Source organism: Sabethes cyaneus, chromosome 2 (assembly GCF_943734655.1).
Source record: "Sabethes cyaneus chromosome 2, idSabCyanKW18_F2, whole genome shotgun sequence".
Classification (NCBI taxonomy): domain Eukaryota; kingdom Metazoa; phylum Arthropoda; class Insecta; order Diptera; family Culicidae; genus Sabethes; species Sabethes cyaneus.
In genome coordinates this window covers 116,687,126-116,713,664 of record NC_071354.1, presented here as the reverse complement: position 1 = coordinate 116,713,664, position 26,539 = coordinate 116,687,126, and the positions used below count along the sequence as shown (strand labels likewise).

At 40.2% G+C, this 26,539-nt stretch overlaps 1 protein-coding gene and 1 long non-coding RNA gene across 2 annotated transcripts; both read left to right on the top strand.

Moving 5' to 3' along the window:
- The first annotated feature begins 10,950 nt into the window (after nt 1–10,950).
- Nucleotides 10,951–17,313, top strand: LOC128734758 (uncharacterized). Its single transcript, XR_008411989.1, has 3 exons — nt 10,951–11,191; nt 11,403–12,159; nt 16,524–17,313. It is a non-coding gene; the product is annotated as an uncharacterized LOC128734758 (long non-coding RNA).
- A 2,975-nt stretch (nt 17,314–20,288) lies between these two features.
- On the top strand, nt 20,289–26,238 carry LOC128735912 (uncharacterized). Its single transcript, XM_053830390.1, has 3 exons — nt 20,289–20,552; nt 20,613–21,459; nt 26,204–26,238. Exons 1-3 carry the CDS (start codon nt 20,289–20,291, stop codon nt 26,236–26,238), a joined length of 1,146 nt encoding a protein of 381 aa, XP_053686365.1.
- Nucleotides 26,239–26,539: the final 301 nt, after the last annotated feature.

Sequence of the window (26,539 nt, the reverse complement as noted above, 5' to 3'; positions counted from 1 at the left end):
TCGCCCGACCCGCCACCCAATTTATTGATGAATTTAATCTGTTTTCATAGGGTATCGATTAAATCGGTGAAAGAGTCGGTTTAGATTGCAAGGATTAGTTTGTCAATTAAGTGCACCGATCAATCATCAAACGGGATCGGTTTTCGTCACCCAACTCGTAACCCGATTTATTGGCGAATTTAATCTGTTATCGTAGTGTCTCTATTAAATCGGTCGAAAAATCGATTGAGCTTGTATAGAAATACCTGTATATACCTGTTGACAAATCTGAGTATCGAGAAAATGGCGCTACGGGATGATGTTTGTGGAGTTTGCATCAATAGTTGGTAATTTTACAATGTTCGAGTGTAATTATTTAGTCAACAATTTTAACAAAGTGTTTTCGTAGGTACGAGCGGTTTGAATTGTGCTTTATTTGCAGTTGACAGTGACGGTGCCACCGGAGGCCATTGCATAGCAAAAGATAAAACACAGATTGCAAACTTATCAAGGAAGCAGCTGCCGAACCTGGGTCTAACCCAGGTTTAGCTGCTCTGATTCCGGCAGGGCAGTATTACCGATACAACAATCACTGGCACTTTCTTACCCAGCGGGTAATTTTCCTAGTTGCGCTTACAGTCTACTTAGAAAAGGAGGTTCTTGTGAGCAGAGATGCAGCGAAATTTTGGGAAGTATGTTTCGGATGTGCAATAAATTCTAGAATTATATATAACATAGTTCATTGATTTCAGTGAAAACCAATCAAGTCGATGGCTTTCATTTGGATATTGAAAATTATCCTGTGGGCGTTCTTCATATGGCGCCCGAACTGGTAAAAGTTTTGTTGCTACTGAAGCGGCCGAGAAGCCATAAGGTATTACAATTACAAATTTCAACAGTGAAGCAATAATAAAGATCTGAGTTTCAGGATAAAGAAAAATCTACCTGCTAAAGCCATTACACGAGGAGATACGGGTTGAACGGAATCGCAGTGGCAAGAAAGCAGGGACTGAGAGAGCAGAGACTTCTGTAATAATTTTTTAAATAAAAGATAAAAGTACAACAAGAGTGTGATTTCCGATCGACTAGTTCTGAACGAAATGGGTTGATTAATCGGGATATAAAATTGATCAACACAGACGAAATAGGTGGATTAATAGGTGCATAATATTGTGTATCCATCAGCACTAAATTGGACTTCCGAAAAAACGACAAACGATTTTTCTTCGTTACCGCACATTAAACCTAATGTCGGAAGTAGTGCGCTGTATAGCAAATGAGACGCGCTATACAGCGCACTACTTCCTAATACACTAGGATTAATGTACGGTATGAAAGAAAAATCGTTTGCCGTTTTTTCGGAAGTCCAATTTAGTGCTGGATGCACAATATTATACACCTATTAATCCGCCTATTTCGTCTGTGTTGATCAATTTTATATCTCGATTAATCAACCTATTTCGTTTAATTCCGTAGGTTGCAAAATTTTTTGCATCGATTAATCCGCCTATCAAGTTTGATTTACTTATTTCGTCATCCGATTCCTCCTCCGATTTGGTAGGGACCTCAATTGCATACACCTATTATTCCACCTATTTCGTCGGGTTACGTAGGTTGCATAACATTGTGCCTCAATTCATCCGCCTATTTAGTTTGATTTACTTACTTCGTCATCCGATTCCTCCTCCGATTTGATCGATTTTAGTATGGAGCCCAATTGAATACATCTATTAATCCACCTATTTCGTCTAGATCCGTAGGTTGCATAACTTTCTGCCTCGATTCATTCGCCTATTTAGTTTGATTTACTTATTTCGTCTTCCAATTCCTCCCCCGATTTGGTCGGTATTAGTAGGGAGCCCAATTGCATGCACCAATCAATCCACGTATTTCGTCTGTATGGATAAATTTTATCTCCCGATTAACCACCCAGGTAACCAATAAGCATTAAAATAAGCAGTAAATCAGTCGTTTATTAGCATCCCTGGCGTTTTATACTGCAGGTTGTTGTTTATCAGCTTTTTGACTGCATAACTGTTGTAAATTGGCATCCACAATTCTATTTAAATTCTTCTTGTTGGTAACTAGCTGCAAATAAGCATTGTCAGCACTATAAGAGGGCTAGCAGTAAAGTAGCCGCATATTTTGCCAAAATAGCATTTAAGTAGCATTTAAGTCAACTTAAATGCTTATTGACTTGTTTTTAAATTGCATTGGAAATGCTTATTGGTTACCTGGGCAGCCGATTTCGTATGGTTCCGTAGGTCGGCTCTAATTCATCACCCTACTAAACAACCAACTTAGTCGGTTCTAGTCGATCGATTTTGTATACCTGAGAATCGGTATATTCCCCTGTAAAACTCCAATAAGCGTAGGCTGATAAATGTTGCAAAAATCGGCCGATCCGTAGGAAGTAAAATAGGGCGATTCACCCTACGCGAACCTACTAAATAGGGGGAAAAGAAGGAGGGATTTTTTTATGGGGGAGTTTCCAACAGCAATGATTACTACGCACCTTTGAAAAAAGACTTTTGATTACTTTACTGATTACCTCACCCGTAATCGACCCCATCGACATCTCTATAACGAGCTGCAGTAAACGTCAGCGACAACATGTCCTGGGCTCAAAATTTGACAGCGGGCCCAAATCAGACTGCTGGCAGTTGAGTGAAACGCAGTGCTGACATGCTATCTCATTTTCGCACACACGAGATGTTGGCAGCGAAAACATGGTTGCCTGCCGATGGGGTGGATTACCTCCACTCAAAATAATTTTCACGTCGAAATTACGTGAAAAGTTATAGAGCTTGCTAAGCCCAGTGCAAAAGGCTGCAAAAACTTATCGTTTTTCACTCAAACGTATGTTTTTTTACCGGGGTATAACTGGGGGAAAACAAAAACAAACGTGTAAAATCAATGTAAAATCTAATAACAGCAACAACAAACCGCGCGTCGATGTGTGCGTACGATAAACGTCAGCAAGCTCAATGTAATTATTTTCCATCTAACTTTTCCCGTACTATTTACGTGAATTTAACGTAGTTTGCATTAGTATGCGTGCGTTTACGTGAAAGTCACGTAACTTCCTGTAGAGCAATTTAAGTGATTTTTCACGTGGAAAGAACGTATTTTGCGTGTCTGCATACCAGTAATCTCTTCCCAAGCAACCAGAAGTTTGAATATTATTTGATCCGCGAACTCGAAAGTTCACAATTCTAGATAGAATTAACATAAGGGCGAATGTCGCAAATGTAAACAAAACGAGTGAGAATTAATTTTTGCTGGGCCAGCATAGGAAAATCAACTCTCACTCGGTTTGTTTACGCTTGCGGCATTCGCCCTTTTGTTAATTCTATCTTCAATTAGTTCAAATTTAGTTCCGTGGAACTTTCTTGCTGATTAGTAGTGTATATCAAGTGTACGTGGAACTAAATGTTTTAAGAAGTGCTGTGGGTACTTCATAGATACACAGTAAATAAATTTGTAATCGGAAATCACGGAATTGTAACAATGTACGCATAAATTAGATGTAAATAAAAATAAAACATAATATTTCACCCATTTTGTTACAATATTACATCATCATGTGATATTCCGCACAATCGTGTAAAATTACATACATTTTTGGTACGTCAACTTCGTGTAATATTATCATAGTTTCGACGTAAAAATTTTACACAAATAAATGTAAGATTACATATACTTGATGCACATCATCATTTACGTGCAATTTGTGAGTGTATTGTGCTTCCCGAGAAAATATTTCGTTTTCCAGTTTAATATAGTTGTGCGCAAAGGTAAATCATATATTATTGACAGTGTAAGCACGTGTAAGTTTTTTATGTTTATGCTCTTATTCTTTGCTTAGATAACATTTGTTTTGTCCTATTACGTACAGACTTACAAACAACACAGTTACAATGTCTTACGTTAACCGAAAATGATAAAATTTAAATGCTGATTGCATTCGAGTGACAACCGTTGTCAAGTTAACACTTGTGCGATCGCTCCGTAAAGTATAAAAATTTTGCTATTTAATCCGCGTTCAAGGTCAATGAATTGTGTGCTTGGTGTGCTGTGCCGTTCGTTTCGACACAACAAAAGTGAAGTTGCAGTTTTTTGCCTCCCGAATCTTTGTGCTACAGTGCCGTATATCGTATGCTATCGATATAGCACAGCCCGACAAGCGGCATTGTAATTTTCATTGTGTGCTGCCCCGAACACGTGCTAACCAGGAGGCAGCAGAAGCATCGATCGACGTCAGTCGGTCCTGCTGTATTGTTTACGCTCAGCGTCACTTAGTCAGGAAGAGATCAACTCACCTACCAGCCGGCTTGGATTGCGTTTGGTGAAGTATTGGATTCCTTATATATTTATAATTTTTTTTTTTTTTAATTTTTTTTGGTTTATTTGATAAATTGCTTTTCCGTTTAATTGCCCCCCCCCCCCCCCTTCATCCCGGTTTTTAAAGTACATGAGCGGTAGAGCTTATTGCTCCCGCTAAAATGGAAAACCTCAACGTCGCGATGTTCATCGACGTTGGAACGGATGAGGAGGTCATAGATGAGCTAGATATCTCACCGCCTAGTTCACCCCTTTTGAACTTACCGCTCAGTCATACTCCTCCAGTCTCGTCTGGTCCCCCAGCCCCGTCCGGCCTTCCAGCCCCGGACCTACAGATTGCTCAACGGATTACGGCTTATCCGGATGACTCGAAGGGGCCGTTTATTGTTTTCTTCCGGCCCAAAACGAAACCTTTGAACATCTTACAAATTGGCAAAGACCTGGCAAAACAGTTTTCGGACGTAACCGAGATAACAAAGGTGAGACCGAATAAACTGCGAGTTGCCGTGAAAAGCCTGAAGCAAGCAAACGCAATTGCTAGCTGCGAGCTTTTTACGAGAGAGTATCGCGTGTACATCCCTGCCAAGGATGTAGAGATTGACGGTGTAGTTACCGATGGGAACCTCACCGTCGAATACATTTTGGAGCATGGCGTTGGCTGTTTCAAGAACCCCATGCTGCAAAAGGTAAAGGTACTGGACTGCAAGCAATTGCATTCAGCATCGATCGAAAACGGGAAGAAAATATTCTACCCTTCGGAATCCTTTCGGGTAACTTTCGCCGGATCTGCATTGCCAAACTACATCCTTCTGGATAGGGTTCGTCTGCCTGTACGCCTGTTCGTACCGCGGGTCATGAACTGCCAGAACTGCAAGCAGTTGGGTCATACAGCCTCCTACTGTTGCAATAAGGCACGCTGTAGCAAATGTGGCGGCAATCATGTGGAGAACGCTTGTAATAAGGACACTGAGAAGTGTCCTTACTGCGAGGGAATTCCACATGATCTCGCGGCATGTCCCACGTACAAACAGCGCGAGGAAAAAATTAAACGCTCCCTTAGGGAACGTTCCAAGCGCTCTTTTGCAGAAATGCTCAAGAAAGCCGAGCCATTGACCAACGAAAATATCTATTCCTTTTTGCCAACCGATGAGGGTACTTCTGACGAACCCCTCGAAGGATGTTCTTATGCCATGCAAGAAAGCTCTAGGAAGAGGAAAACAATTAACTCTCCTCGACTTACTCGCAAAGGACTTAAGATATCCCCGAGCGGAATGGAAAATACATCAAACTCGAAGAAAAGCGGTGAAAAAAATCCGAAGCAGGTACCTCCTGGGTTGCAAAATTTGAGATCAAACCAAGAGTACCCACCGCTTTCTGGTGCACCAAAAACCCCCGGCAACTTACATTCAGAGATCAAATCGGGAAAGGGATTTTTGAAGTTCTCTGACATTGTGGACTGGATATTTGAAACCTTCAACATCTCGGATCCACTCAAAAGTTTTCTACTTGCCTTTCTTCCCACAGTTAAGACATTTTTGAAGCAACTAACAGCACAATGGCCCCTCCTCTCAGCTATCGTATCCTTCGATGACTAATACGTCGAACAATGCTGAGAACTCTATCGCTGTGTTACAGTGGAATTGCAGAAGTATCATCCCCAAATTCGACCTTTTCAAACAATTATTAAATATTTCTAACTGTGACGTATTCGCGCTCTGTGAAACTTTTCTCAATTCAAGTAATGATCTTAACTTCCACGATTTTAACGTCATCCGACGAGACCGAGGATCACATGGTAGAGGAGTACTTTTAGGGATCAAGAAGTGCTATTCGTTCTTCCGAATAGACCTCCCCTCGTTCTCGAATATTGAAGTCGTTGCCATTCATGCTAGATTAAAAGGAAAAGACCTTTGTATCGCTTCGATATATATCCCTCCATCGGTACGGATTGAGCAGAAGCAACTTTCTGATATTGCAGAAATGCTTCCCGCACCCTTGCTAATTCTGGGAGATTTAAATTCCCATTGCACTCAATGGGGGTCGTTATACGACGACAACCGATCCTCCCTAATTAATAACCTGATTGACGACTTCGATATGGCACTTCTAAACACTGGGGAAGCGACACGTATACCTAATCCTCCAGCCCGCGCCAGCGTACTGGATCTATCTCTATGTTCAACATCACTAGCGTTAGATTGCAAGTGGAAGGTAATCAATGATCCCCACGGTAGTGATCATCTGCCAATCCTTATATCAATTACTAATGGCTACCCGCCCGTGCATTCAATCAATGTTACATATGACCTCACACGCAATATCGATTGGAAACGCTACGCGGCCGTAATCTCAGAAAACATCGAATCGCGCGATGAACTTCCTCCGGAGGAAGAATACGACTTTATTACTGGCTTGATCCTCGACGCCGCGACTCAAGCTCAGACGAAACCTATACCCGGGAAAACGTTCAACCGACGGTCTTGCACCATTTGGTGGGACAAAGAGTGCTCGGAACTGTACGCGCAAAAGTCCTTGGCGTATAAGGACTTTCGAAAACACGGTTCGATAGATCTACTTAGGAAGTACGAGGTACTTGAGAGACAGATGAAGAGTTTGATGAAAGCGAAAAAACGCGGATATTGGCGCCGGTTCGTGAGCGGTTTGTCGAGAGAAACAGCGATGAGCACTCTTTGGAGCACCGCTCGACGCATGCGGAACCGTAACGTTACAAACGAAAGTGCGGAGTACTCTAACCGATGGATTCTCGACTTTGCCAAGAAGGTCTGTCCAGACTCTGTCCCGGCTCAGAGATCTTTTCGCGACGCGTCCCCTTCGATTGCAAATGAACCTCCGTTTACAATGGTAGAATTTTCTATAGCTCTCCTTTCTTGCAACAATACTGCTCCAGGGTTAGACAGAATCAAATTCAACTTGTTGAAGAATCTGCCTGACCCTGCCAAAAGACGCTTGTTGAACCTGTTCAATAAGTTTCTCGAGCTGAATATTGTTCCGCAAGACTGGAGGCAGGTGAAAGTAATCGCCATTCAGAAACCCGGGAAACCAGCCTCCGATCATAATTCTTATAGGCCGATTGCGATGCTTTCCTGTATCCGAAAGTTAATGGAGAAAATGATCCTCCTTCGCCTAGATAAATGGGTCGAAGAGAATGGCTTACTTTCAAATACCCAATTTGGCTTCCGCAGGGGCAAAGGAACAAACGATTGCTTAGCGTTGCTGTCTTCTGAGATTCAACTCGCCTACGCTCAGAAGGAGCAAATGGCATCCGTCTTTTTGGACATTAAAGGGGCCTTTGACTCTGTCTCCGTAGAAGTTTTGACCGAGAAACTTCACTTGCAGGGTCTCTCACCGGTTATGAATAATTTTTTGCTCAATCTGTTGTCGGAAAAACGCATGAGTTTTACACATGATGATTTGACAACATCTCGAATTAGCTACATGGGTCTCCCCAGGGCTCATGTCTAAGTCCACTTCTGTATAACTTTTATGTTAACGACATAGATAGTTGTCTCGAAGAGTCATGCACGTTAAAGCAACTTGCAGATGATAGCGTTGTTTCCATTACAGGATCCACGGCTAACGATTTGCAAGGACCCTTGCAAGATACTTTGGACAATTTGTCCGATTGGGCGTTAAAGCTGGGTATCGAATTCTCCCCGGAAAAATCAGAGTTGGTCGTTTTTTCTAGGAAGCATGATCCAGCACAACTTCAGCTCCTACTTATGGGTAAAACGATCGCTCAGGTACTAGTTTACAAATATCTCGGTATATGGTTCGATTCCAAATGCACTTGGGCATGCCACTTTAGGTATCTGATTCAAAAATGCCAACAGAGGATAAACTTTCTTCGTACAATTACCGGAACTTGGTGGGGAGCGCACCCAGGAGACCTTACGAGGCTGTACCAAACAACGATATTGTCCGTTCTTGAATATGGATGCTTTTGCTTCCGGTCCGCCGCTAATACGCATATTATCAAGCTAGAAAGAATACAGTACCGTTGTTTGCGTATAGCTTTGGGCTGCATGCAATCGACCCATACGATGAGTCTCGAAGTGCTGGCGGGAATTCTACCGTTGAAGAATCGCTTTTGGGAGTTGTCCTATCGCTTACTCATTCGATGTGAGATTATGAACCCACTAGTAATTGCCCAGGTAACCAATAAGCATTTCCAATGCAATTTAAAAGCAAGCCAATAAGCATTTAAGTTGCCTTAAATGCTACTTAAATGCTATTTTGGCAAAATATGCGGCTACTTTACTGCTAGCCCTCTAATAGTGCTGACAATGCTTATTTCTAGCTAGTTACCAACAAGAAGAATTTAAATAGAATTGTGGATGCCAATTTACAACAGTTATGCAGTCAAAAAGCTGATAAACAACAACCTGCAGTATAAAACGCCAGGGATGCTAATAAATGGCTAATTTACTGCTTATTTTAATGCTTATTGGTTACCTGGGTGGTAATTTAGAAAGGCTGGTCGAACTTCAATTTCAGTCTAGATTTATGACTTTATATTTTGACTACATGGCTCAAGATATCAACCCCTCCCAGTATGCTCCCATAAGTGTCGCATCACTAGATACATCTAAGTCTGCTATATTCTTCGACACCACCATGAAAGAAGAAACTTCCGGTATCCCGGATCAACTGCGATCGCAAGAGATCCCCAAAATTTTTTTCAATAAATTTAGAAGTGTTAGTTGCGATAAGATGTTTTACACTGACGGATCCTACCTCGACGAGCCCACTGGCTTCGGTGTCTTCAACGAAAATTTTACTGCCTCCTTCAAACTCGATGCTCCTGCTTCCGTGTATGTCGCAGAACTTGCTGCCATTCAATACTCCCTTGGGATCATCGAAACTATGCCCATAGACCACTACTTCATCTTCACAGATAGCCTCAGTGCCATTGAGGCTCTGCGATCGATGAAAATGGCAAAGCACTCTCCGTATTTCTTGGGGAAAATACGGGAGCTTTTGAGTGCTTTAACTGATAAAAAATTTAAGGTTACCTTAGCCTGGGTCCCTTCTCATTGCTCCATACCGGGCAACGAGAAGGCTGATTCTTTAGCTAAGGTGGGTGCGATTGATGGCATTACTTATGATAGACCAATTGCTTATAACGAATTTTATAGTACCTTGCGTCAGAAGTCGCTCATTAGTTGGCAAACATCTTGGAACATAGACGAGTTGGGACGATGGCTACATTCCATCATTCCTAAGGTATCGACGAAAGCATGGTTCAAGGGATTGAATGTAAGTAGAGATTTCGTTCGCGTGATGTCTAGACTTATGTCCAATCACTACACGTTAAACACGCATCTCTTTCGTATTGGGCTTGCAGAGAGTAACCACTGTGTTTGTGGCGATGGCTTCCACGACATCGAACATGTTGTTTGGTCGTGTGCCGAATTCTGTGATGCTAGGTCTAAGCTAACTGATTCCCTTCGGGCCCGAGGAAGACAACCTAACGTCCCTGTGCGAGACGTTCTGGCGAGCCGAGATCCCGTGTACATGACTCTGATATATACATTCTTGAAACATATCGACGCAAATATTTAAACGCCCCTCTAATTCTCAGACTACCCGCTCCACCTTTTGTTGAGGTCATGTACTGGAGACAGGATCCGAAAGCACGGAGTACAACAATGACTACACACGATACCGTTGCACCAGGATCATCGATAACAGAAAAAAACGAATAAATTAAGTGCCCTAAACCTATCACTCCTTGTCCATCCAATTTTGATCTTGTCAAACCTACTAACCCCAGTAAATCGGGCGTAACGATCACACCTGCTAACAAAATAGATTATACAGTGTTCAATATGTTACATTACTGTAAGAAAAGTGAATCACGGCTCCTCTAAGCTTCCGCATCCGAGCCTAATCAAATAAACGAATATAAAAAAAAAAAAAATGCTGATTGCGTTTGTGAAAAATTTGTCCATGTTTGAACGGGTAAACACGAAGCAAGCTACCCTAGCATTCAGCTGATGAGCGAGAGAGAAATATTGTTGTTTTTCTCATCACTCTTGCGTTGACAGTTTCTTACGAGATTTCGTAAGAGTGTAAAAGAGATACTTTGACTGCGAGCAACCAGAACAGAGCTGCGCGCAACTGTTAGGCGCACAACTAAACCGACGAAAGAAAAATTTTAGATATTGTCAATTGCAAGGAAAATTGTACTATCCAAAGTGCGTAATCGCTCACAAAAGTGCTATTTTGCATTAAATCGTTTCGGTATCTTCGGCGCACTTATTGCTTGCAAGATAACGAAAAGTGCGCTGAAGATACCGAAACGATTTAATGCAAAATAGCACTTTTATGAGCGATATCGCACTTTGGATGGTACAATTTTCCTTGCAATTGACAATAATAATCGCAATAATATTATGCTCCCAGCATGCTATTTTGCGCCACATGGGCGGAATTTTAAAGCATGTCAATGAAAATAGCAACACTGATTGTGTTTACGCCGTTTACGTGAAAAATGCGAAAAAGGGAGGGAAATAATTTTGCTTTTGTCATCTCGCACAGTCATCTTGACAGTTCAGTTTTTAAGGTTTGTAATTAAGACATCAAGCCTTAAAAATTATATTATTATTTTATTGCTATTATATTTTTCGGTTTTCTTTGCAACATTAGTGCTCATCGCCTGTTTCCGGCAGCTCACCTGCTTTGAGCAATGCCAGTGCGTACACAACGTTTTCCCTTTCGACTGGATGTTTGGTGGACAACGTGGACAACTACTGGAGCGCATTGGTAACCGCCGCGTTTGTTTGTTTTGAATTAGTGAAAATTTCAAGTACTTAGTACTTGCGCGAGTGTTGTTATTCTAATACAAGTAGGTATTCCGATCAAATGATCTGGGTACAATCGAAGTGCGAAGTCTTTTCATAAAGAATCATTTCAAGAAACAATCGATATGAAATTAATTGCAAGGCCTTTTGCTACATATTTAAGAATTCTTTCCAAAAGTATGATTCCATAATTAGCTGATGATCTATAACATAATCATAATCCCACCTTATTTTGTTGTTTTTCCCTTTATGTAGATCATCACCCGAATTTGGCACCTCCAAGTCAATCAGTCAGCGTTTCCTAAACTGAGATATCCAGAATAAAATGACATCGAACAATTATGCAAAACCGGGTAAAGCCGCGAACGAATGTTTGTCCCAATAACGTACCAGCTGGAACATTTAACTGGCTTGTTTAATATATTCACGGCTTATCCCGGCACACTGTGAGCGACTTTGCATACAATTGCAACTGCAATTAATTCTAATTAACAGCGTATGACGACGGGTATGCCAGTGACTAGACTCTGACGTCACGACGCGATGGTTTGGTTCAAACGTTGTAGGAATCGGAGAGACATTGTCCGCTGAGACCCGGCCCTGCTCGGCGTACCTGCATAGTGGTAATTTTCAGTGCACAATTATTATCAATGGATTCCCGTTTACGTTCCCGATGTGCATGATTTGCGTGCGACAGGAGCGAACTGACGCCCTTTCTGCATTACATTAGGTCATTCGGTTCTACTGGATAAATCGGAATCTGAGTCTTCTTCGCTGCCCGCTCGAGTAGTGTTCGTGCGCACTGATGACGGTGATAGTATCGGTGATTTGAGAAGGGAGATGGTCAGCGATAATTGCGATGAGGACGTTGTTGATGGCAACGATGATGTTGGCACTAACTGCCATGGCGGATTCCACCAGTGTCGCTCGACTAATGATCAAGCAACGACGAGGACCGGATTATGATGCTCGACGAGTGGTCAGCGGTGCAAGCGAAATGGAAATGCAAAAGGTGAGCTAGTTCGGTTGATATTTTTTACTTAGTGCTGCGATTTGAAATTTAATGAATGGCTAATAATTAGATGTCGAGGTTTGTTTTTATTCTCGGATTTTAAAATTTTTTGTTTTTTCCCCTCCCATGGGTAGGTGGTTTGTCGCGCACTTCGGCACACTCCTAAACTTAATTCCGCATGTAGAATGTAATATAGTATTGCATAATTTAGCTTTATGTGTAGCATGTGTCTCGTAAAGCGGAATGGAGCGAAATTGAACGGATTTGATTTTAAATTCAATCCGTTTGGGCCGAAGCACCGGGAGGGCTTACTCAGTTCCCTAGATAAATTGCTGGTATGCACAGAAATTTCTCTAGAAAACTGAAACCAAATCCTACCCACCATTCATGAGATTTTGACTTACTCATGAAAATTAAAATTTATCGCTAGTTAGAACGATCGAGTGTTCAAAAATGATGTGATGTCTTTATTTGCGTAATCGAGACATTTTCTATGAGATTGCCATAGAATTTGTGGCTGTTATGCGATTATGGATAGCACAGCACTGAAAAATATACACACGCGTACATGTATACATGTGTATGCATGTATGAGTGTGCATGGGTGTATAGGTACGAATGAATATATGTTTGAGTGTTCTATGATGAGTCGGAAATTCTTCTTATACCTATGCTGCCAAACTTCAATTATTAATGGGCAGGAAGTTATAGTCAGTAGCTGTGTTTCCTGTATCAGTTTCCTATGTTATTACTATTATTACTATAATATTGCTATCGTTGCTGTTACTGTCACCTCTATTGTATTGTTTTGGATGTAATTAATTATAATTATTTTTTTTTCTTATTTCCCTCCTTTATTAGAATGATTTGCATGTCTTGTGACTAACCGCGTTAACGGTATTCAACTAACAACATAAAATGATCATGAATGACGCTGTTTGTCTCCCAAGGGCCCTCCTAGTGCTGATGAGCCTCTGTCGGACAGTCCATCAAGTCGAACGGTGGCAACCCACCGGCGGCCTGCTCCTCTCCATTCTTGCGGCTGTCGTCGCGGTCGGACTTAGTGGATCTCTCGAAAAGCTTTATAGCCTCGATATATATTTTGTTCTGTCCATTGCCCAATGCTGGCAGACTTCAACTGAAATTCCATTTCTAACTAAATCTTTTTAGAGTTAAAGCTTCTTCAAGTAAAAACAGGTATTCGATTCTCTGGCCGATTCAAGCGATAGCGAAGGGCTGTCCTCAATATACCATCATTCCCACTTCCTAAAATGGGGTCATAGTACATAATATATGGCCATGGTATGAGAATTTTTTTTCGATTCAATACCATCCTCACAGAATTATCAACGTCGTTAACATCTTATTAAGTCTTGCTTCAGTGACAGCTTGCACTTAAGACTTAACACGGCATATATACATATCTCCAAGTGAAGTTCTTCTTGATCCATCTCATCCCTTCTTAGTTACAGAATCATTTCAATTGACCACGGTCTGAAGAGCATACCGACAAATCGGTTGACTACCGCAACAAATATGCAATTAATGCCACCGGGAATAATACGAGCGAGTACCAGTCCCCATTATATCGCATCTGCTCTATTTTTCGGAAGTTCAAGTAGTTTTTCGATAGTTCTGAGCGATAATATTGCTCTTGAATAATATTCCGCACAAAATATTCGAAAATTTACGCCAACAGCTACAATACTGCAAAGATGGTAGATAAAGAGGCGGCTGTGGCTTTTAATGAGCATAGGTTGTTGAACAGCGCTGGGTCAATCGTGATGACATGGGTATTTGGGAGATGGGTAGCGTCCATCCTAGCAAGTAGTTAGTCGGTAGTAGCATGGGTGATGGACAGACATAGAATTCTCGTGATATTACTAACTCGAAAATTGCGATCAACATGTTGACTAAAAATTTCTTCTTTTCTTTTCTTTTCTTTCTCTGCCTGATCTCTATCGCTTCTTCTCACGGCAACAATGTTGTCGTGAGGGGAGGCAAGAGATCAGCCACAGATGACTGCACTGGTGACAACGATGGAGAGGACGGCCGGCGTGGAGCCTGTTTTAGGCTTAATTAAGATCGACTACGAACAAGACGAGGAAACAAACCAAGGAAGGAGAAAACAAGATAAGTACAAGCCATCTTATTCTATATTCACCAAGTACACAATTATAACGAGCCAAGTTCTGTCACTCTTCTTCCTCATTAATCCATAATCACCAACGCATTATGGCGCTAGCGTTATGTGCAAGGATTCTTTTATCATTATCACAACCACCTTATCTCAGCCCTGGACAGACTTGGCTCTAACTGCCTCACCTCGTGCTGCAAACAGAAACAGAACAGATTTTTTAAAATATTTTTTTAAGTTAGCTGGCGTTAGAGCCAACAAGCTTGAAACTAGCATACGGGCGGTGGGCACTAATACGCTTGAAATTGACACGGTGAATTTTTTTTCATGTAAGAAAGTTAATCTGTGGCAAATGACCAAATGGTCAAAGCATAAAAAAAATAAAAATATAAAAAGAGTTGGTGCTGTTTGGCATTTCTCAAAAATATGTGTATGTAACGATGTTTGGTTCGAGAGAAAAAACCCTTATCGTGAAATTTTATCATCGAAATTGGATTTTTCAATTTTTCCAAGGAAGTGTTTTTTTTATTTTACTTGATAGCCGGTCGTTTTCTGGATGTAGTAGTATTTTATTTGTTACAATTAAGTCAACATGGTCAAATATTGATGACTATAATTATAAAGTCAATAAAAATCAAAAACAAATATATTTTCATACCTTCTGAGCACTTTCACATCCATTGAAAACGCACATTTTGTTTCAAGGAAACAGGTCGCTATCTCCTTCGATTCTGAAGCTACAGACAGTTTTTCTAAAAACATGCTTTTTTCAAATGTCAATAACGTAAAAACTGCTCAAAAGCAGCACACGAAATTTTGTATGGATGTTTAGTAATATATTGGTATTATTGGTAGTAATATATAGTAATATATACCAAAATTAATTGAGATCGCATCGGTCCAGGTCGGCCCTTTTTTGCTAGACCGTATTGAATATGAAGTAAAAATTACCGTTTTGCTTACCAAAATCACAATTTTTACGGTAATAAGATGGATTAAAAAACAAAAATAATTCTAAATATTTGTATTTACCTTAATCACAGACAAACAGACATAACACTCGTTTTCCATTCATCGTACCGATAAAACCGTCATTTCAAATTTGGGCTTAGTTGGGAATGTCTCCGTTTTGGTCAAAGTGGCGCTTTTTGACGAAAGAAGGAGAATTCCCCATAAAAAATATTGCTATTTGATATTTGGGAATGTCGATCATAGATGGTGCTAGTGTTTAGGCTAAATGTGAGGTGCGATAATTTTTGTTGATTTTTCTTCCTAGTGTTATGTCTGTTTGTCTGTGACTTAATCATGCAAAAAAATACAAATAAAAGTTTTTGTTTTTTAATCCATCTTATTACCGTAAAAATTGTGATTTTGGTAAGTAAATCGGTAATTTTTACTTCATATTCAATACGGTCTAGCAAAAAAGGGCCGACCTGGACCGATGCGATCTCAATTAATTAGAGTCCAGCGCCTCTATGGTTCAAAGGTAGAAGTACCAGCGAACCACATCGAATCCGGTTATAATCTCAGATTACAGCTTGGTTCGACTCATGCACCTTCCAGCATTGGACAAAAGGTAGGAGTCAAAATGACTACTTGTCAAGCATAGCTACCAATACTCCCCCCCCTTCCTTTCCGCTCTTCCCCTCCTTCACCAAAAAAATTTTCATTTCTTTCCCCTACCGTCCCTTCATCAATTGTAGAACCATCGTTTCAAAAAATATTAAAAGTTTATCAACCACGAAACAGAGGCTCTATTTGTGGAATGATTAATAGATGCGGCCAGTGGTTGAATGTGCGAGTTTTTTTTTTCTTAATATGTAGTTGGGTAAAATTGGGCATTTAACAACAATATTTTAATTTTGTTCATTTATAACGATCATTTATAATCATTTTATTTATTATCGAAAATAATTTATTTCTCTTTTTATTATCGGGGACATTGTACTACCCAGTTGCGGTTTCACACACATTAATACCACAAACTGTTTGTGTTAATTATGCATTTCATCTTATCCAAGCCCATTACAATATTAGACATCAATCAGTTGTTGATTAGTTAGAATCAATAGGATGACATATTTTCCACCCTAATTTACGATCTTCATTCAAATGGAATTCCAACAGATGGAACGTGATGATTGAGGGTGCTCTACCAATTACGGACTATTCGCCATTAGCATGTTAGAACGAAAACTTATTTTTTTCTTTTTCCATTTTTTTTCAGACACATTCTATGAGAAGGAGGGCAGGCCGAAGAAGGACAGCACCACGAACACCAATTTTGGGACGAATCCATCTCTTATTTAACTTACCAAAACGGTTCATTCACATTCGCATACGCTTCATGACAAACGACTAAACAGATCTCATATTTTCAATTCTTTCCGATCGAACCCGCTGAAGCGAACTCGATTCATCACCAAGCTGGAGCGTTCGCAGCGCATTCGGGGTGGCTTACGGAGTACGCGATCGAGAGGTTACTCTCCAATCATACTGTTATGTCCACTAAGGTGCAATCGGAGTACATTTCGATACATGCTGCCGTTCTCGGCCGAAGACATTGCTTCCAGGTGCGTGGTGGTCCTTGCAGTGAGCGGTACTACAGCTGCGGATTTCGACAGGAATGGGATCTGATCTTTGGATATACAGCACTCAACGCTGAAAATACCAGGCAAATGGACAACGCACTCAAATTGTGGATGTATGAAGCCCTGGCACCAATAACCCCTACATGAAAATTTTCACTCCGATCGGTTCATTAGTGTTCGATACTATAAGGAACATAGGGCAGACAGATATCCATTTTTATAGGCATAGCTATGTATGGGAGCCCCACCCCCTTCTTCGTGGGGGGAGGGGTATTTTGCCATCGAGAGAATCTTCCCTGGCCCTAAAAACCCCTACATGCAAATTTTCACGCCGATCGGTTCAGTAGTTTTCGTTTCTATAAGGAACTTAGGGACAGACAGACAGAAATCCATTTTTATAGGTATAGATTATTAAATATTAAATAAATATGTCAAGTATAAAATCTGGAGATAGAACTAACTAAAGGGCGAATTTCGCAAGTGGAAACAAACCGAGTGAAAGTTGTTTTTCCTATGCTGGTCCAGCAAAGAATAACTCTCATTCGTTTTGTTTACATTTGCGACATTCACCCTTTTGTTAAATCTGCTTAAGTTACATTATTTGAAAGAAATCCGTGTCGTTGTTAATTACATCGATTTTTTTACATCTTTATCGGTACGTCGTTGTTAAATACATCGATTTTTTTTACATCTTTGTCGTTACGTTGTTGTTAGTACATCGACTTTTTTACATCTTTGTCGTTACGTCATTGTTAAGCACATCGATTTTTTTACATTTTTGTCATTACGTTGTTTCCATTACACGATTTTGTGTACATCATTCTATATAAAGCATATTCGTGTAATATTCAACAAATGGATGGAAAGAGTGATGTGCATCGTTTTGATGTAATATTGCGATTATTATCTAAAATTTTTCTTTCGTCGGTTTAGTTGTGCGCCTAACAGTTGCGCGCAGCTCTGTTCTGGTTGCTCGCAGTCAAAGTATCTCTTTTACACTCTTACGAAATCTCGTAAGAAACTGTCAACGCAAGAGTGATGAGAAAAACAACAATATTTCTCTCTCGCTCATCAGCTGAATGCTACCCAAGTAACAACGGTAGCTGAATTGCAAGAGCAATGGCTGTTTACGGGTTGGTTTAAGGCGATCAAAGCTGCATAAAGTAAGCACTTAAATGGTGTTTAAATAAGCGATGTTTAAGCTACTTCAAGTTTTTCAAACCAGTTCTCTCCCAAAAGATGATAAACAAGCTTAATAGCGGATTTTTCTGCTAAACAATCTGCTTCTCAACAACCATAAACATCAAACCGTTTTACGGCTGCTTAAAGGTGTTAAAATGTAGACTGGAAACTTTCATTAGGCTCACAGCTTTCAAACTACTTTAGCGCTGTTTAAAGGTGTTAAAGTGGCTTTCCAAACTCCTACCAAGTTTTTTTTCGACTCACAGCACACTTGCTGTCAGATCATAGAATTTCGCAATTCGTCTGACAGCAAAAGTTTGTAAGTTATCGACATTATCGACTGCTTCACGCTAGGCGGGCTAGCCTTCAGGTGTAAAGATATTCTCACTGTCTGTTCTGCAGATGCAAATGGGGCGGATCATACGGTGTGTGCTTATGGATCAAAAGATGGGCGGATTCAATTCCTGGAAAAAAGACATGCATTTTTAATTAGCTAGCTTACCTGTACGAAGTAAAGTTATTCGAAACTAAAAATATATCGCGTTGACGGCGAAATAAAAATGACGCGTTCCATTTTTTTGAATTTAAAAATAGATTTTTTTTGGCTGCATAAAGGTTGATGAAGCGTTGAATAAACGACTGGAAAAGTAGATTGCAAAACTATTTCTCGTTCTAAAAATAGAATTGACAGCATTGCGCAAATTGGCTATTTAAAAGTGTAAAAAAAATTTCTATTAAGCTTCATTGCAGCTTCGAAAGCAGCTATTAATTAGCGTGAAGCTTGATAAAATCACCAGATTTAGATGTTTAAAAGCTGAAAAAAGGTTTTCATTTCTATATCTAAACCATAGATCAGCCACAGGTTGAATAAAATCAGCTATAAAAGCGTTTGATCAGCTTGAATTTGTTACTTGGGTATAGGGTAGCTTGCTTCGTGTTTACCCGTTCAAACATGGACAAATTTTTCACAAACGCAATCAGCATTTAAATTTTATCATTTTCGGTTAACGTAAGACATTGTAACTGTGTTGTTTGTAAGTCTGTACGTAATAGGACAAAACAAATGTTATCTAAGCAAAGAATAAGAGCATAAACATAAAAAACTTACACGTGCTTACACTGTCAATAATATATGATTTACCTTTGCGCACAACTATATTAAACTGGAAAACGAAATATTTTCTCGGGAAGCACAATATCTCTAGCCCTATGACGTCATTCTTCTAAATTGTAACATTAGATATAAAAATTAATTGTGAATACTAGAAACTATCCGGCTTTTTACGAACCATAATGTCGGACGTGTACATAATAGTTGAACAACATTTTTGACATTTCAGTAGCGTGCAGGAATAAACTAAAAACAATTAATTTATAATTATCATAATTTTTCATTCATGCTCTATTGTATTAACCCTTGACGTTTGTTATCAGGATTGAAAAAATCGGATTCATGAAAATGTAGGGAACAAATCAGACTACTTTTGCTGATTGACGGTTTGCGACAAAACTTTGTCCATGTATCCGTTTGCCTAGAGATATAATAAAATAGGAACATAACTGGAAATCGAAATAGTTTACCTTTTGATAGAATCAATTCGGAAAAAGAAAACACTGGAGGGAGTTTCTTTTAAACTGGAACATCCGAAAACTGCACAGTATATGCGACCCATTTCACAAATTTAGCACTTGAACAATAATAAAACTAACAGGATTAGTTTGTTATACGCAAAATTGACAAAAGTCTTGGTTTGAGCGATCCAACCAAATGTTTAAATTGTAGCAACGTTTTTATTTTAAACCGTTTAGTAAATTTTCATTTAATAGACCTTTCCAATTTTGTTTGTGTTAGTGATGTTTATACGATTGAAAATGAGGGTAACAAACCGCTGTCATTTCGCAGTTCGCATGTGTATCGAAACAAAAAACAGTCTCTGTCAACTTTTTTCAAAATGGTATGTTTTTTGAGCCGTCGAATATGTTTTATTTACCGAAATATGATTAAAAATATGAAAACATTATTATTTATCTTTTCCTAGGATTCTAAAGAAGCTACCGAACGCTATAAGCAAAAAGTTGCTCTTTGCGGCGTCGACCCGTATACGATTAAACCGAATGCACTGGAAATTCCTTTAAACATCACCTTTGATCGGATCTACCAGTTTTTGGTACTCGATCCAAGTCCCTTCGACGGTTCTTCAAAAGAATGCTCTAAAGGTATGGAGGCCATCATGTACTTTAAGAATGGTTGGGTGAATGTATCCGCTAAGAAAATCAAAGATAAATTTGTGATCCATGGAATAGTGCACCATTCATTCTCACTGAACGAGAAACCTCTTCGCCTGTCGATAATTACACACGAGGGAGGCAGTATACTTGCGGCCCATTGCGATTGCACAATTGGAATTTTAGAAGCATGCAGTCACATTGGTGCTACTCTTTTTGCCTTGGAAGGTATCCGCACTGCTGTTGTAGAGAAAAAGGTAAATATTGAAATAGCATTTCTAAAAGCTTTTCTGTACGGAGATTTTTTTATGTTGCAGTTATCAGTCACCGATCTTCCAGCTTACTGGAAAAAACCTCCAGCATCAATTACCGCCGATCTGTACAAGAAAGTTCAAGATATTAACTTTGGACGGAAGATACAGCGTACATATCCATCCAGGATCTCAGACGCTGCAGACGGACAAAGGCAGGTGGCTTTACTTAAGCGTGTCATGAACGACGGTTTAAACGTGGCTGCTACGACGTTGTTCTGCGGAGAGGCTAATTTAAAACACGCTTGTACGGCTTGCCTACAAGATCAGCAGATTCAAAGCGATTTAAAAAGCTATAATTTACAGCTCCTTTACGTCGTGGAAAATATTTCCAAAAATCTTAAGCAGTTACGAGAGGCAGCATTGGCTATTTATGCTGCAATGAAGAGGGATTCAGCGAAACTTAACGCAATAAATGCTATTACAAAAAAGCAAAAAGACAGCAAGTGGTGGTTTACGTTCCGTAGTGGTCGAATCGCCGCATCAGTGTTAAAGGAAATTTGTCATACAACTATCACGAAACCTTCGGTGTCCCTGCTAAGACGAGTGTGCTATCCTGAAGTCACGCAATTTTCAACAAAATCCACTCGATATGGCCAAAAATACGAAGAAACAGCAGTGAATGAACTTTTTGCTTCAGTTTCTGATCTCCATATTAATATGACCAAAGAAAATTCTGGTCTGGTGATATGCGGGGAAGAACCATGTTTGGGAGCATCTCCAGATGCAATTTTTCACTGCACCTGTCATGGTGTGATAACTGTCGAAGTGAAATGCCCATTCTCAGCTCGCGATTCCGACGACATGGTTCATGTTTTAACCCAGCTAAGTGATCCGTATATCGCAAAGGACTGTAATGGACACGTTGTTTTGAACCCTACGCATAAATATTTTTATCTAGTGATGTCCGATTACTTCTCGATTAATCGAACTAATCGATTATCCGCTAAAATAATCGATTAATTTTTAATCGATTGCTTTATGTTCCGATTATTAGATAATCGATTAACTGGCCGATCGATTATGCCGGATTATTTAAAATTTTATTCTTTGACAATTTCTAACAAATCTAATTATTACAGTGGCAGGCGCTTACCTTCTAGATTAACCACACGCAATCAGCCAGTTCGTTGGATTCGAGATACGATGCTGATCTAAGAAACCAGTAGTCGTATGTTCAAATCTCAGCCAGGCAGTGCTCCTAGATACAGTCAGTAGGATTGTTGCAATAGCCCCGTAACTGTCTTGTACTCTAATATCTGGCTGTGAAGTCTGTCGATAAAGATGGGTCGAATCTTAGAAAGGATGTTTAACCCCAAGGCTTTGCTTTTAATCATCCAGTTTGCACGCAGTAAGCCGGTTTAAATAAATACCACGCTGAAGCCTAAAAACCAAACTAAACTTTATCTAGATACTAACTGTGCAAAAAGATAATTCGAAAATTTGTCAGTCTGTCAGACACGGAATTTTGTAAGAAATTTTTAGAAAACTGGGTAATACCCTTCGTCTTTTTCTATACAAAAACCAAAAAATGCGGTCTCCTCGATTTCTATGAAACTAACCTAAGTCTGACTGCACATTCCAAAACACTCGTGGACAGTACTACGGGACGCAAAACTATTTTTTGGTGTCGGGGATTGTAACAAGGTTACAAAATAAATAAGGTAACAAACCCTATTGTACAATCCCACACACAACCGTCACTAAAAGCCTGTTCGCGTTACCTGCCGTTATCCCCGAAAAAAAGTTAGGGTACCGCGACAGTAAACAAACCCTGCTAATGCCCACCGGATGGAACCTGGCGAAACTAGCCGAAGCTGAATCGTCGGTCCCGTCGTAAAGTCCTGTGCTTGACGGGACAGGCAAATCAGTCTGGGGAATGAGCGATTTTAAAGATAACCACCTAAGAGACGACACGCAAGATTGGAAAGGGCTAGAAGTTAGAAGACGCAAAGTGATACATGAGAAGACGAAAAGCGAAGTAAACTAGTATTCGGAAAAGATACAATAAGTAGAAGTAAAGTGGAAAAAACACGGGTAGAAAATATAGGCGCTAAAGCGAGGTTAGATTACCTAGTCGAACGAAGCAAAAGACCACCAGCACCCTCCTTCAAACGGAGGTCTTCCCTTAGATCTTGAGAGCGCGACCGTCGTCAGTCGGCCTCAACACGTGTCGACCATGAGTGCGTGATCCGATTCTCCGAGCAACACACCGAGCGAGCAGGCAGCTGCTACCATCCGTGGCCCTATACACCATCGATCGTAGGAACCGATCGCCGAAGAGCCAACCGTATGCTATACCCACCACATAACCAATTGTTACAGTCCGTGGATTCATCACCGTTCGTACCGGCTACCGGATGTCGGACCCGGTCGAACTAAAACATTCGATTCACCATTTGCCACCCACCACGTATTTGGTACGGGCTATCTATAAGCGGTCTACGAAACCGCTAGTCTAGCACAGTCACCTGTTCATCGGAACATCAGAGACCCTCCGTCGACAAGAAGCAGCAGGCCGTAAGAACAACTGAAGAAAACTAACCACTAGATGAAGCGAAACGTGTAAATGAAGATCTGTTAACCCTCGAAATGGTGTTTGCTACGATATGTGTCCTCGGAAAGTGTGAGTCCCCGAATGTGCCCCCACCCCCAGATCGGTTCGCGAGTTAGCCTCCGGTAGGTTAGTGTAGGATGCCTAGGGGACACTGCACTAGCAGATGGTTGCTCATGTCCCCCTGTTGAGTCGGCCGAACGGATTCAACCGATGTTAGGTTAGTCGGCATTTCGTTCGTAAGTTTATAGTTGAGCGTTTGATGGACCTGCCCTGAGGTATTCTAGCCGGACCGGGATTGTATCGCTAAGCACGCTCCTTTACGGCAAGTTAATCCTTGCTTGGCGCTTAAGTGAAGGGGGCCGTGCAATAATTACGTAAGGGCTTTTTCCTCATTTTTGAACCCCCCCTCCCCCCTATTTTAAGATTTTGTAAGATTTTGGCCAATCCCCCCTCCCCCCATAAAAAAATCTTAGTAAGATATTTTGAAACATCAAAACTCAAGTTTTATTTAAAAAGTTATACATTGAAAGAATATTGAAACAGTTAACAAAGTTTAAACAAGTTTATAAAAACCAAAGTTCAAAAAAATTAGTAAAAACAACAATATCCATTATCTGTTGTAAATCCTTTTATGGGCCACTCACGAACAGAACGTGTTTCAGCATTGAGGTTGTCAATAAATGTTGGTGTATGCTCAAGAACTCACTAGCGTTCACTTAATTCGCATTGATCCACTCTAAATCGTCTAAACACGTGTCCTCGTCAAGTAGCGTACAAAGAACTTCTTTGCCTCTTCTAGATGATACGCGGCATGGTCTTATGTTGGAATTGGCACTCCGTTGCGTCTAATGTACAGATCTGTAATGATCACCCGCGGTTTCCTTTGAAGCAAAATACTGACCCCACTCTGGTCACATGCGGCATTCAAGATCTATAGGAACAGAAGAACAATACATCCCAAGAAACATTTTTGTTGTATAGTAGCTTAGCACTAGTTCCATTGGTACAGCTATAGATTAGTTGAATAAGCTACTTTTAAACAAAAATGTTTCTCGTGATAGCATAAGGGATTTTGCGGCTGCCTTGCGGGATTGAGATAAGCAATTACAACGAAATATGTTGGAATAATCCAGCTTTCCACGAGCGATAATGGCGGCTGATGGGTACAACTTTCTGAAGGGCGTAGTTAGGTTATGACATTCAATGCAGGAGCGGTTACTGCGGTTACTATGGAAGCCACTACGGTTGTTTGGTGATTGGTAAACATTGTTTAGTTTTCGCAGACCTGCCGAAAAGGAATTTAGTTGAAGAGAATCGAATTTTTGTACTTTCTTGGCTATCATTTTGTGAAATAGTCTTTGCATTGGGTCAATGTGACAATATTTCAGCAAAGAATAGTTACAAAACTGCGCTTCCGTATAACTAAATTCCTTTTCGGCTGGTCTGCGAAAACTAAACAATGTTTACATTTTTCCACTCAACCAGCAAACAACCGTAGTGGTTTCCATAGTAACCGCAGTAACCGCTCCTGCATTGAATGTCAAAACCGAGCTGTGCCCTTCAGAAAGTTGTACCCATCAGCCACCCTCATCGCTCGTGGAAAGCTGGATAGCATAAACCGATGACATCAGATGGCTCAAGAACAAGTAGCCCAACTGTTGTTTCCCTGAGTGGGCAAGACTAAAATACTCAGCAGGTTGCTGTGCCTTTCCTTGCAGTATGATGGATTTAGACACTTCAAAACTTATCTATTTGAAATTTTTAGTAACAAGTAATATGGGATATATTGAAAATGTGAATTTTTCATAATTTTTTCGAGTGTGAAAATCTTACGTAAGAAATGATTAAACCCCCCTCCCCCCCAAATAAGATTTTGTAAGATTTCGCGGAACACCCCCTCCCCCCATTATACCTTACGTAATTAGTGCACGGCCCCAAGGTTGTCACTGCTCCCTGCCCCAAAACCCATCCCGCCCCGTTACAGGACATAAAGGTTATAACCCACCCCATCGACATCTCTATATCGAGCTGCAGTGAACGTCAGCGACAGCATGTCCGGGGCTCAAAATTTGACAGCGGGCCCAAATCAGACTGCTGGCAGTTGAGTGAAACGCAGTGCTGATATGCTATTTCATTTTCGCACACACGAGATGTTGGCTGCGAAAACATGGTTGCATGCCGATGGGGTGTTATAACCAATCGATTATTTCGATTAATCGATTATGCAGCGCCGATTAATCGATGTCGATTATTGGCCGCCTAAAAAGTAATCGATTGTTAACTAATCGATTAACTGAAAAAATCGGACATCACAATTTTATCAAGCCTTGATGCAAGTGCACGTTTGTAAAGCAAATATGGGATATCTCTGTATATGGTCACCAAAGCAAAAAATCATTGTAAATATTAAACGAAATGAGCAGCTTTGGAATTATTATACGGAAAAATCGGTATATTTTTTCAAATACGCCATTTTACCAGAGCTAATGGGTCAGTACTACACTAGACGCTCTGACGACCAGAAAAATTATGCGAATAAGGAAAACACTATACATACCGCAGTCCTCACCTAGCTTCTCACTGCGAGTGTATGAAAAACAGTAAGCAGAAGTTAAAAATATCCAGTCTGTTAAAAAAACTATAATAAACCTTATGTGGAGAGTGGACTACCCAGGTAACCAATAAGCATTAAAATAAGCAGTAAATTAGCCATTTATTAGCATCCCTGGCGTTTTATACTGCAGGTTGTTGTTTATCAGCTTTTTGACTGCATAACTGTTGTAAATTGGCATCCACAATTCTATTTAAATTCTTCTTGTTGGTAACTAGCTAGAAATAAGCATTGTCAGCACTATTAGAGGGCTAGCAGTAAAGTAGCCGCATATTTTGCCAAAATAGCATTTAAGTAGCATTTAAGGCAACTTAAATGCTTATTGGCTTGCTTTTAAATTGCATTGGAAATGCTTATTGGTTACCTGGGTAGTCTACATTTAAAATATGTTGTTCAATTTATAAAACGAAATACCCCGTTTATTTTCAGCAAATACTCCAGTTACGATGCAACAAATGGGTTAAAAATTGACTAAGGCTGCAGCTATGTCCAGTATTTGAGCGATTGGTTTTTCAACAGTGCCAGCCGTTGCGCCAATATTATTTTTACACCTTTTATGGTGATTCAATTAAAGATAACTAAGTTAAGCAACAACTGGAGGACAAAGGTTTGTCAGAGCAACCGATATTTGTAAAATTTGATCGATAGCTGGTGAATCATTGTTCCATCGGTGTAGCAGCGATATAGGAATAGTATCGCTTAGAATTAAAAATTTTTGCCGAAGAACTCCGATTAATCTTTCCACGTGTATTCTTAAAGATGATA